This window comes from Varanus komodoensis, unplaced genomic scaffold, assembly GCF_004798865.1.
Source record: "Varanus komodoensis strain SLA01 unplaced genomic scaffold, ASM479886v1 scaffold1, whole genome shotgun sequence".
NCBI lineage: Eukaryota > Metazoa > Chordata > Lepidosauria > Squamata > Varanidae > Varanus > Varanus komodoensis.
The window spans coordinates 1,329,908-1,342,719 of record NW_025335268.1 but is presented as its reverse complement, the minus strand read 5'-3'; the positions used below and the strand labels follow the sequence as shown (position 1 = coordinate 1,342,719).

The window sequence follows — 12,812 nt, the reverse complement described above, 5'->3', positions numbered from 1 at the left end:
GACCCGAGCTGAACTGCAACAGATAAGGAATAGTGTGAATGGTGTGTGTGTTGAATGGTGAACAGGGGAATGGTGTGTGTGCTGTGGTTTACAGAGATGTGCACCTTTCATACCCAAGTTATTTCATCCTCTGATATCTACACCCTAAAATGAAATTCTAGGCATTTCAAGTGAAATTTCCATAAGCAATTTTTGTCCCAGGTTGAAGTGCTTCCCTCTTCCAACTGATGTGATTTGTACTTGTGAAGAAGCTGATATATTCTATCCTAACAATTGGTAAATGTGATTTAGAAAACTTGCTAAATCCTAGAAGGACAAGGACTGGAACAGACTCAAGAAGTGGTTCTATGTCAGTAATACCACTGGGTAACTAGGAGGAGGGTCAGTGGGAGACCCATAGTCCAGATGCATCTGCCTTAAGAATTAAATATTAATTGCACTAGACAACGAGAACAGAAAGGAGAACAAAAATGTGCAAAAGAACCATAAAGTATAGTACCAAGCATTACCTTAAAGACATGGGGGAGGGAGTTATTTTGATTTTTTAAATTAAAACTTTATTACAACATTAAAACTTTGAAAAGTTTCTTTTAGAAATAAAGTCTGCAATCCATTAAAGTAAACTGCACATTCTTGTATCATCTGCAATGCCACCCTATTCAGAAGTGTGTACAAAATAGCAGCCTTACATTTTTTAAATGTGTGTTTAAGGTATACTATGGATTAATTGAGTCCTCCCTCACAGCCTGCTGTTCTTTCTGGAGTTCTATTCCATCAGGGATGCAGCACATACAAATTGGGATGGAACATATTAAGAAACATCCTACCATTTGTGGCAAATGGTTATGCTTAAAGATGGACACATATACATCTCTGACCCAGCACAAAAGTGAAAAGATAACTTTTGTTTATATTTTAGGGTGCTTTAGTATTTTGTACAATATGCTTCATTTATGTACACAACAAATCAGTATGCAAACTCACACACATAGAGTACACATGACAGACACTGATCTGGTTTCTAGGATCATCACTGCTCCTCATGGCTTGTTTCTGTTGTTACGGTCTGTTGCTGGGTTAAATTGGGGTTGTTTAACCCACACTCCCCAGTTTTGAACAACATGACAATGGACTCATAATGGAAACTCAAAATGTCCTTTAATTATGGACATTATGCCAAAGCCACTCATAATGGACACGTGCCACGGCCCTTCATCTCAATAAGCCGGTGGGCTGTTGGATCATGTGAGCCTACCCCTGAGATGTATTCCAGAGTCTGAGATGTTGAATCTTCCTCTGGCTATGAGTCTGAGGTAGTAGGGGCAAAGCTAAAATGACAAAGCACAAGGCTTGTTAAGTATTTTATCTGAGTTTGTTAACGATTGTCAGGGCTTTCAAGATACTGCAAGAGAAACTTAGCATGGTGAGTTTCCCATGTTCAAGTAAAAACATGCATCAGAAAGCAAGGCATCCATAGCGACTCCTCTTGCACGTTAATGTGCAACATGATTTTGACATATGACAGATTTTAGTAAGACAGGTTCCAGAACACATCAAGTACATATTCTAGAGTCTTTATCCCTTTTTACGATATTCTTTAAAAAGAACCTGTATGGTGAACATTACCTCACCAGAAAAAGCAGGAAAGATTTAAGAAAATCTATTTAAATTATTTAAGGTGTAAAGCATATCAGGCTTCAGCTGTATTAAAAGATCAGCAATAAAGTATGAAGGAAAGGAACTTTGATGATGCTAAATATGGAAAATGCTCTCTTTGCTCAAGGACTTCAGATCCAATTTCAACACTGCAGTACATGTCATTTTTGCTGCTGTACTAGTCACCTGGGCTGGATGCTGATCAAGCAAGAAAGAATAACTTCAGACTAATTATATACTTAACAGTCTGCCCCTGGTTCAGCTTTTCGGTCTGGCATGTAGAATTGTACTTAGCCAATTTTTAAAACCCCCATCCAAAAGAAAGACACAGCTGTGAGATCTAGGAATTTCAAATCTCGATTAGGAATGAAAAAGCACAATCTTATGCATGTTTAGATAGGAAAAAAGACTGGCTGGGGCAACGTGGGAATTGTAGGGCTTTTTTCTGCATTAGCATGCATAGGATTTCACCCTAAGCAACTTAGCCCAGATGAAAGGGATTCTCCCTGTGTGTTACAGAAAATTAGTATCTGGAAAATCTTGGGCTGTGCTTGCCAAACCATTCCAGAGTTGCCCAAGGGAAGATATTGGAACTTCTGCAAATGAAACAGTAAATATCTGGGGGTGGAGTTGCTTCAGTTAAGAACCATGAAACTTTAACATAGGAAAAGACTTGCACAGGTTGCTCAAAGGCAGGAAATGTTGTGTTTAGATGTACAATATTATATACGGCAATTATTTGTGAGAGTATCCACATATTGCCACATCATGGATAAAACCTATATTCAGCCTCTGCTTAATCGGGTAAGGAAAAACTATGGACATCAGTTTAATTTCAAAAACCTCTTGCAAGTGATCAGTTTAGATGTCTGACAGGATGGGGAAAGGCAAGGCAAAAGGCAGTGTGAGAAAGGAAGAGAGAGAAGGGAGGGCTTTTCTGTAGCGGGGAGAGAGAGAGAAAGAAGTGAATATCTTGTGTAGTCCTGGACCTGCCCAGGACCGTATGGCTACCCAAAAGATTTACCCTACGAATGGTCCTGAACAGGAAAAAAGACCCTCACTCCTGTGCTGAATGGCCATTAGGAAGATAACAAATATATTTCCCTTTTATCAGTACTTTTAATCACTTTAACATTTTATATTTTAAAAGAATCTCCAGGAATAGCTCCTTCATTAACTCCCTACATGCTAAAGCACAAGACAGGGTATACTTTTATGAACAACTAACCCTGATGGGTCATGGCTGCTCTTTTTGACAACACACACTGTGAAATAAACATCACTGTGGATGAGAAAGAGGACAAGTGAAATCTGCATTATAATCTTGGTGCCCACTTTTGTTTGAATCACTTTGCTAGCACAATAATGGCACTCACTTTGGAAATGCTTCAGAGAAGATTTACACCTAATACATAATACTCATTTCAGGAAAGAGGCAGAAACCTTGTCACCCTTCTGACCACCCTATTGTGCAGCTTCTGTGAAACAATATTGCTCATCCTTTGAGTAGATAATACTAATGTATGGCCACAAGACTTCAATGCCATGGAGTGACAACTCCCAAAAGCCCCTCTCACCCCATTTCTGCATCTGATCAGCTGGACAGTACAAAATGCTATCATCAGCACTGAGGAATTTGCTACTGTGGGATTACAGAAGGTCAGCAGGTTAGCAACAATAGTTTGCCGAGCTGCTGCCTCAGTGTTCGCTCATACTTGCTGATTGCAGGCCTGTAAGGAACAGTTCCGATCAAAGCTGCCAATCCATGGCTCACAATCCAGAGACATTATGCAGGACAAGCCTCTGCTGAGTTCATTTTATGGAATAATCACTTGCACATAAAGCTCACCTAAAGTGTCCCTTCAGGAAACAATGGGTTAAATCCAATGCTGTGCTAGACATTTGCCAGCACCATGGGACTTTCTCCCTCTCTCCTCCCCAAGTAGCTACACACCATCTGAAAAGCTTGCCCAGATAGTTTCCCAGGCCCCCACAGCAGTTCTGGGGGTTACATGGAGGGCTGCAGAGAGGAAGAGGAGGAATTACTCCATCATAAAATTACACCATTGGATCCAACCCTACAGTAGTACATAAATCTGACTTTCAAGCTGAAAAGTAGCAAAGATACAAACAAACCTGAACTGAACAGGTGACTATAGATACAGAGTCCAGCTTTTGATTTGGCATGCTATCTAGACTTGTTTTTCATATCACAAGTTCCATTAATGACATTCACAAAGTGAGCTGAATCAAATGAGTAGTTTGAAGAGATAAGTGAAAATGTAGGGTATTTTTTGAAGAAAGGTTTCAATTATACACATGCACAGAGGGGGGTAGAGGGGAGAACAGAAAGATCAGTGCGTACCTCAAAGTCATTTGCTTTATTGTAGTGCATGTTGAGGGCCCTGTACAGCTCACAGTCTCTGGTTATAGACAGCTCTTCAGTGCTTGTTACCCCATCGTTGATGGCTTGACGTGCATACTTCTCCATCTGAATGTAGTAGAACTCACGAAAATTGCTGAACCACTTGATGAGCTGAGAGGTAATGCATCTGTTGAACTGTTAAAATGTAAAGAGGAAAAAGGATTAGATTGCTGATGCTTCTTCCCTTTCCTCCCCGTTTCATAACATTCCTGCCCCTCTTTCTCTCCCACCCTCACCAAGCTCATCTTCAAAGCTTTTAAACCTGAGGGATAAGGAGGTATAAGAGGTTGAGTCAGATGACATTAAAATATTGCACCTTTAATATAAATAGTATGGTATTGATCTGAATCTCATTCCTAAAGTTGCTACACAGCGCACTACTCTTCTACAGAAGCAGAAGCTGACATGGAGATTATTTCTTGATATCTAGGCGTTGGTATCAGAATTCTAGGGGCTCTTAGCAGGTGCCCAGGTTTTTCCAGCATTGTTCAAACTTATTTTGCCTGCTGTAAGAGGTGTGCGGCTGAAGTTATTGTTGCAAATGGTAATTTTTACTAACCCATTGTGGATAGGTGCTTAAGGAAGTATGCACATGATGTGGGGGAAAGCACTTAATTTCTTTTTACATTACACTTATTTCCCATGAATTAAAGTTCAAACTCTATTTAGAAAGAATTTATGGGCATGCGGTATAGCTGATTCAGTAATCTATGGACTGTTACTGAATCCGTGGCAACACCAAATAGATCAGATGCTACATTTCTATGTAATTCTATGTCAAGCTAAAATAATTTCTTTTTCTTTTATATTATAATACATATATCTTAAGAAAATCTGGCCCTCCTGTCAGGTTGTCCACTCTGTGTTTGAAGAAATGAGATGCACATTGTGCTCTGCCTGAACTTGCAGTGCTTATCATATTCAATCAAATTAATCCCTGCCATTCTGTTCGACAGATGTAAAGTTTTGCAAGCTCATCTATACGATGGGGTGACAAGTGCCACATCGCTCTAAAAGGAGTAAGGAGGTCAAGGTGAAAAGTGTTCACATCTTTCAGGACAAGTTTTCTTACTATTTCCTATGACCTTTGCACTGAAGATGTCATCTAGGCTATGTTACAGCTGATACCCTTTTACTGACAACTCCTCCTATGTGTAAAGGACAGATGCAACTCAACTTGCCAAGTTAAAACCAATAAATCCATAGCTATATATCAGGCAAGCTGATATACTACCCCCTGCCTTTTGTCATCACAGGCATTCACTTCCCGGGCCCCCAGAAAGAGATGTGCATTAATCAAAAATCAACAAAGAACACTTATCAAATGCTGGCCATGAGAACATCCAGGCCTCCAACAAGATGACAGCTAAAGTGTGCACTGGGGCTGTAATTACTACACAGAAAGTTGTTTCCATGCTAGCAAAGATAATAAACGAATGAAAATTTATGGCAGGGAATTTAAGTAACAAGAAAACAGAAGCAGGGAGACTGGTGTTTCTCCCAAAAGGCCAACTTGCATCATAATTGCCATGCAGTTGCAAGGGTCCTTACAGATAATTGACCAGAAAATGATTAAGTCATCATCAAATCGCTTCTGCTTGCAAGAGTTCAAACATGTACTTAACCTATCCAAGAATTATATTTTCACTCTGTGTGTCTGCTCTGTCTCTATTCAGCCCTTGCGGGGAACCTGATTAAAAAGACAACTGAAGGACCCCCGTTATCTGATCTTCTGGTTACCGATTTCAATAGAACTTAAACCCATTACGATTTGCTGAACTTGGAGTTCTTTCCATTTTATCTCAGCAGTAAAATACACTGTCCAAATTTCCAGACACTGAGATAAGGACTACAGGCCCCCGTGACAGCTTACTGTTCCTTTTTAATTCTTTTAGAATAAGAAACAAAACATTACAAAATGATAGCAGGGTGTGCACTGGGGAATGAAAATTGCTTTGACATGGAGATTAGGCTCCTGCATTGTTACAAGACATTGTCTCATATGGACAAGAATACTGTAGAGGGGAAAAATAGAAAGGTTTTTTTTTTCTAGAATGGTCATGAATGACCTAATGTGGACAACAACAACAAAAAGTAGGTGCACATGTCATTATTTAGCAATAGGACATAAAGAGAGGTTTAATGCTTATTGCTGCAACATGAGAATACAGGGAGAAAAGAAAGGAGGAGGGAGACAAAAGAGTGTGGACAAAAACATAAGACATGCAAAAATGACATACATAAACACTTAAGGAACAAAACTGTCTAGCCTGAATAGTGTAGAATCATTTGAAAAGTGAATTAATTCTGCACACATACAAACACACGTGAAAGACACAAACACACTCACATATTGCCCTCTTTTACCTCAACATTCTGGTGTGGACATATCAGTCTTTTTTAAATTGCCAACTTTAAAGAGTTAATTATTCCCCCCCCCCCACTTCTGTAGAGGAGTACAAGAAAAGGATCAATTGTTCTATAAAAGAAAAGCTCTGCACTGTGTTAATGTGTTACTGCAAAAACTAATCGCTACAATAGAGAGTCTGTGTTTCCACAGTGTAAGAGTCTCTGTGACTTTGATTAATGCTTCCCACGGGATACCTCAGCCTCAATATGGGCTGAAGAAACTTCCTAAATATTCAATGAGCATGGTCAAAAGATGTATAAAACAAATCAATCTGACACCTTAATCTGGCTAGGCAGCAGTTGACTCAAGGGGTGGAGGGAATGAGATACATCATTTAACACTGCTGGGTTGAAAAGCCTGGACGCGCCTGTTCTTCAAAGCTAAAATGACACTGAATCTGTTGTATTTAGTAGTCTAAGAATTATTAGCTTATACATTAAAATAGGCATCAAGTGGAGCGAAAGAAGATGATACAAGGAGAATCCTTTTTCTGTTCCACAACACAAACATGGGGGATTTTTTTTCCAAGTTCGAGCCAATATTACGGTTGCAGCCTTTTCAGCTACTATTGGCAGCTCCTTAAAATAAAGTAAGATCATAATAGATGACAAATGCAAGGTTGGAATACTGGGAAGTGAAATTCATGTATGTGATCTATTGAAATTAGAGGGGGAATTTTAGTGCATCTACCTAAACACACCTGGCCCACTGAAATCAGTTTGGCTTTATTTCCAAATAAATGTGCTTAAGCTCATCTGTGGATATAAACTATTTTATTATTTCTTTTAAAAAAGTTAAATTGGCTTTCTGTAAATGCAGATTGCCTTGAGAATAAGACCAGTATAGCACCAGTAGAGAACACTGAATTGTACTTTGTATATTTATTGCACAATGCGTTAGGATACATTGCAAGGCATGGGCTGGGATCCAAAGAGCCCTTGCGTGTTCTTCAGGCATTCTGCTTGAACTACTCCTGCTGCTTTTGGGGCTACTCGGAAAGAACTGCTTCATTTTCAGGAGAGAAGGTGTGGAGCAGGGAATGGAGGCAAAAAGGGCCCTGGAGGATGGACAGGAACTGCTGTTCATGGAACCTCAGTCCATGCCTCCTTGAACCCTGCCCATTGACTGCAGTAAAATTAATGTTTGCTCTGGCTTTTACAGCCACAGTTAATATGATAGAAAGATTTCATATTTGCCATGGCACATCTGTCTCTATTTATTTATTTATTTAGATAGAAGAGTCTGCCCCCATTGTAGTTACTTCTCAAGAGTTCTTTCTTTCCCAGAAAATACAAATATTTACATAATCAAAGGCATAAAACATTGGTTTTGCTCTTGATTACTGGCAATATTGGAATGCCAGGCAAACAAGGACTTCTCTGTGTTGGTCTAATTTTACTACCATATTTTAATTTAAATTCAAAGATTTAGTTCCATTGGGCTTCACTTTCTTATGTCTTGACTAAGTGCTGATAGAAATGATAAATACTTAAAAAGTGCTGTATTGAATGCTTACACTGATATAGTGCTAATGAATTCTGTAAGAATAAAATCCTGTTTGTTGCAACAGCTATGATCCAGAAGACTACATGTTGTGCTCTATAACATTCTGCTCATGCATAGATCAGAATGATTTCCTTGTAAGAGTAGACATTCAACTGCAATCATTTTAAGACTTAAAAATACTTTCTACTAATTTTTAGTTAAATGTTTTTAAAATTAACATTGTTTAAAATGGTTTGGTAAATGAAGTACTATAAAATATGCTGAGCCAGGGAATTTGCTCAGATGCTGCTACATGGAAATAAGTTTTGTCAACTGCCCAGACCAATCTATGTTCTTTTTCTCCCATGCAAAGCCAAGATAAAGGAAACAGGTCCCCTGAATCAAGCCACTGAGACTCATTCTTCTCTTCTAAACGTCCTCTGCCCCTACGCCCAGGAAACCCCATTCAAAAGCCATCTCCGGGCCTTTCTGCCAGTCCCTCACCTACTTGCAAATCCCTCCAGTCCCTCACCTTTTCTGCTCTGCCCTGTGCCTGTCACCTTCAGATAGCTTTCCCACAGAAAATCCCAGGTTCAATCCCTGGAATTTAAGCATCTTAGGTAGAGGGGCTCAAAACGAACAGGCTCCAGGACCTTACGGCAGGGGGCGAAATGTGTGGCCCTGAAGTTGTTGTCAGACTCCAAGCCATAGCCAACACAGCCAATGGTCAGGGACAACCTGCACATCCGGAAGACCACAGGCTCTCACCTCAACCTTATATGGTCACTTAACAAGAGCTGGCTATAAAAAGATCAATGGGCTGACCAGTTTCTTGCACTTTAGCTGATGTCCAACATTACTGAGCTTTTCACAAGGTTTCTAGAATTTTAAGATTTCATCTCGCCAAGCAGGTGGACTATTTTTTTTAAGATAAAGAGCCATCTTTCATCTTCTTCACTACTGAATTTAAAGAGAAGACTAAGCAAGCACACACACACACACACACGAGAGAGAGAGAGAGAGAGAGAGAGAGAGAGAGAGAGAGAGAGAGAAATAATGATGTGCACAACTTCCACAATGTTCTATTCTCTACTCTCCCTCACATAAATATTAACCCAGCCTTGATCACATGGTTGGTCTGGTCAAATCAGCAGAGCAAGTCAAAGTAGAAGCTGACCTTACCCATGAACTGTTACCCATGAAATCAAGCATTCCAAAAGTATCAGCATGGAAACCCACCTCCCAACCCTTTCCCCAAGAAAAGAGGAATGTATCTAATATTTACATCTACTGGTGTGTGATGTTGCTGACCCCGAATGGCTGTTGCCTTCCACCACGGAAGTGGCTGCCTTTCAGTGGTGGGTGAATGATCCCTATATTGGCTGTTTGTAAAGCACTTTGGGCTTCTTCTGGAGGAATGATGCTATATAAATATAAGGTGGCATAACATCAAAATATTTCAGATTAACTTGGCAACATCATAAGAAGACCGAGATCAGTTGTCACATGCTGAAAAAGACAACAGGCACTACATACTAGTGAGACTTTTTTCTATATAGCTGTTTGCATTAGCATCCACTAGAGAAGAGAACATAAAGAGAACCCCTCATGAGATTCTCTCAAGCCATACTGTAGTCAAGCTGCACCAAGGGCTCCCAAGTCTCCACAGCAATCCTTTGCATTGCTGCCTTGCAGGTAAGAGTACCACGGAAGCACCGCTTTTCCTTAGCCCATTCAGACAGGTTATTAACTAGGCAGAGGCTGCAACTGGATGATATATTTTTCAGAGACTTGGCAAGCCGATGGTAGGGCAGTCATTGACAACAGTACACACATTCACTGCCCCCCCCCCCCCCCCGCCTCCACACCCCACACTTGCTTCCTTTTCTGGCTTTCTGGCCAAACTGGTTTGCAGAGAACTAGCACAGCCTGCAAATCCAGTTTCTCCAGAAACTCTAGTTAGTTGGCCAAAATACGTTGAATGTGTGTACCATGCAAAACCAAAACCAAAAGAGAAAACCACCACCCACAGACATACGTAGCACAAAGAATGAGAGGGGAAAAAATTGTCTATTAAGCGGGCTGGTGATGGTTGTGAGGGTATAAACTCAAAATTTGTGTTGATGCATTATTAAATAGAAACTACTCGGTGCAATGCAAAACTTAAAAGAAGAAAAAAAATTCAGAAGGCCATTTTTTTAAAAGGAAAAATGAGAGGAATAACTAGTGTCCCCATTTGTAGATGGAGCACAACCTAAAAACAACGCTAGAGCAGGATGTACTTTTTTCTGGGGTGGGAATGTGGACAAAGTTTGTTTGGTGGGGGGAGGAAGAGGCAGGATGGGAAGAATTTTAACACAGCAAATTTAAACTAATGTGATGTTTATTTTTAAAGGCTTACAAAATGATACCATGTATGTCATTATAATAATTGGAACCCAAACTAGGGTGTGTGTCTGTGGTTTTTTTTTTTTAAAAAAAAAACCTTAGATGATTAACACAAAAAAATCAAGTTGATGTGAAGGAACAATTACTTTAGAAAAAAATCAGGAGGTCCCAATATTCTGTAGAATGAGGGGAGGATGCAGCTGTAAGTCGACAGCTTTCATATCCTCATTTGAATAATGTGGCCTGAATCTGTCAGTTTATTCATCCTCCTTATGTTCAGTGTACTCTGCATCAACAACAAATTAAGTTGTAAATAAGAGACAATCATCACTTTTGTTTTTAAGCAGCAACTGCATGGAGAATTTCAATGTAGCATTTCTTTTTTGATGGAAAGAAAAAGGGGTCTCTACAGTGGGCACTAATGTAAGCAGAATATGAGGAACACGCCTGCAATGGAACAATTGAAGGAGCGCTGTTCAAACTGCTCTCCAAAATGCTCTTGGATGGTACACTAATGCCACCAGTAGAAATTTCACAGATGCAAAACTGTGCCATCCAATTGCGTAAAAAAATTACTGTGGTTTTTTAAAAAAAGAAATGTTCACATTGTAGCTAAGGGTAGTGGATGGGAAGACAGAAATACAACAAAAAGAGAGAAATGCAATTTTAAAGACTCAATCACAGACCTTAAGCTAGCTTCATTTAAAAAAAAGTTAATGAGAGCTTGCCAAGATATATTATTAGTGAAATCAAAATAAAATTAAAGAAGCATTCAAACATGCAGTCAAGACAAGGGGAAAGAAGAAAAAAAATAAGAGGGCTTTTCCTACCTTTACATCTGAGAAGTATGTTTTCAGCATATTGGAACTTGGGTACCGGGTATAAAAGAACATGAGCTTGGCCTTTTTCAAGTGGTTAGGCGACAAACCTTCCTGCATGTAGGATGAAATTAGTTAAGGAAAAATGTTTTGCTTGAAAGCTGCTTCTCGATATTCAAGGCTAGCAAAGTCCTTTTGGAAGAAGAGTGTTTCTAGGATGGACCAACAAATTAACATTCAATTTGCTGCTCCTTGGAGCTGCAATTACTTAGGAAGGAAGAAATTGGTTATGTGCTGCTGCATCACTTACAGAACTCAAGCTCCAATCCTATGCACACTTCCTTGGGACCAATTCCCATTGAACACAGCAGGACCTGCTCCTAACTAAATATGCTCTGGATTGGGCATCTTGTTTCTTGGGCCTTGGTGGCAGAAATTTTGCAGGTATGAGGTTTACACACTACATATGTACTCACTTGTTGCTAAGGAAACAAATATATAAAACATGTGCGTTTAAGATTCTCCCCTCCTTTTTGCAGCTACAATTTCATGCATTCTTCCTGGAGCATCACATCATTCACATATCAAATTAGGTTAAGCACACAGATAGAAAGGATTTTCATTGTCTAAAGTAAACTGCACCTTGTTCTTCATAGTCTGGGGGAACAATAGTATTAACTCCAATAACTCAAGAATACAAAAAGGGGTTTTTAAAATCTCTCTTGTTAAAATCAAAACAAAAACAAAGCCAGCCCAAGAACCTTTGCCTTATAAAGTGCCAACACTCCCAGCCTGTCAGTGTATTTTGGGATAAAAATATCAATAGGTAGAAATAAGCTGATCTATACGTGATCACTTACCCTACAAGGAGATCTATTTATCCTGCAAAGATCATTACCTTTCAGGTCTGTAAACAGAAACGACCAGAAAACTTCCCAAGGGAATGTGAAGCTAACCATAACAATCCCTGCATTCTGGTGGTTTCCCCCGCCTTCCCTTGGCTCCTTGGCACTCTTTTGTGTACTGTTTGCTAGGGCCATTTTGGTCACATCTGTGCAGCAGGCTGGCCCTGCCATTTCCTCTGCAAATTAATGGCTTTATAATTCATCAGAAATGAAGATGCACGTGACAAAAATCAATGTGGTCTCTACAAGGTCAATTAAGAGAGCCTCCAATAGTTTCTTGGAGAACTGTTTCCTTTAAGGACAGTCAACATACACACCACTTATTAAATAGCGTTGGTTATGGTAGAGAAAGGTCAACCAAGTTCAAAATGATCCAGAAACTGAAGCAGCTTTGCCTAACAGCATGGTGAAAATATATAAAGACGTGGCAAGCACCAAGACAGAGACATCCCAATTTCTTTAGAACTGCTTTTGATCTGCTCTTTTGGATAACAACCTTTTTAACAGAGCTCCGGTAGCAAATACGAACACTTAAAATTTGTTCATGAGTATACTGAGGGGGGAGGGGGAAGATGTATTTATTTTTACACATAAAATACTGAAAAATGGTTTACTTTCAATTCTAAAAGGATACAGAAAACGTTACGGTTTAAAGCTTTTAATTTATGTAAGCGCTCTACAAACTGCTCAGCTGAACTTGCATTTTTGTTTTAGATGCTTAATGA

The 12,812-nt window shown here is 39.5% G+C and overlaps 1 protein-coding gene across 6 annotated transcripts in view; it reads right to left on the bottom strand.

Annotated features, from left to right (window-relative positions):
* Nucleotides 1-12,812, bottom strand: part of PROX1 (prospero homeobox 1) — a 78,936-nt gene that overhangs the window by 45,494 nt on the left and 20,630 nt on the right. For 4 of the 6 annotated variants that reach the window (XM_044424746.1, XM_044424918.1, XM_044425168.1 and 1 more), the window contains exons 3-5: nt 11,195-11,302; nt 9,262-9,399; nt 4,022-4,216 (exon numbers count right to left, since the gene is read on the bottom strand). In XM_044424746.1, the coding sequence (XP_044280681.1) occupies nt 4,022-4,216; nt 9,262-9,399; nt 11,195-11,302 (441 nt within the window). The remainder of the gene's footprint in view (nt 1-4,021; nt 4,217-9,261; nt 9,400-11,194; nt 11,303-12,812) is intronic. The other 2 variants (XM_044425000.1, XM_044425083.1) reach the window with 1 other exon arrangement.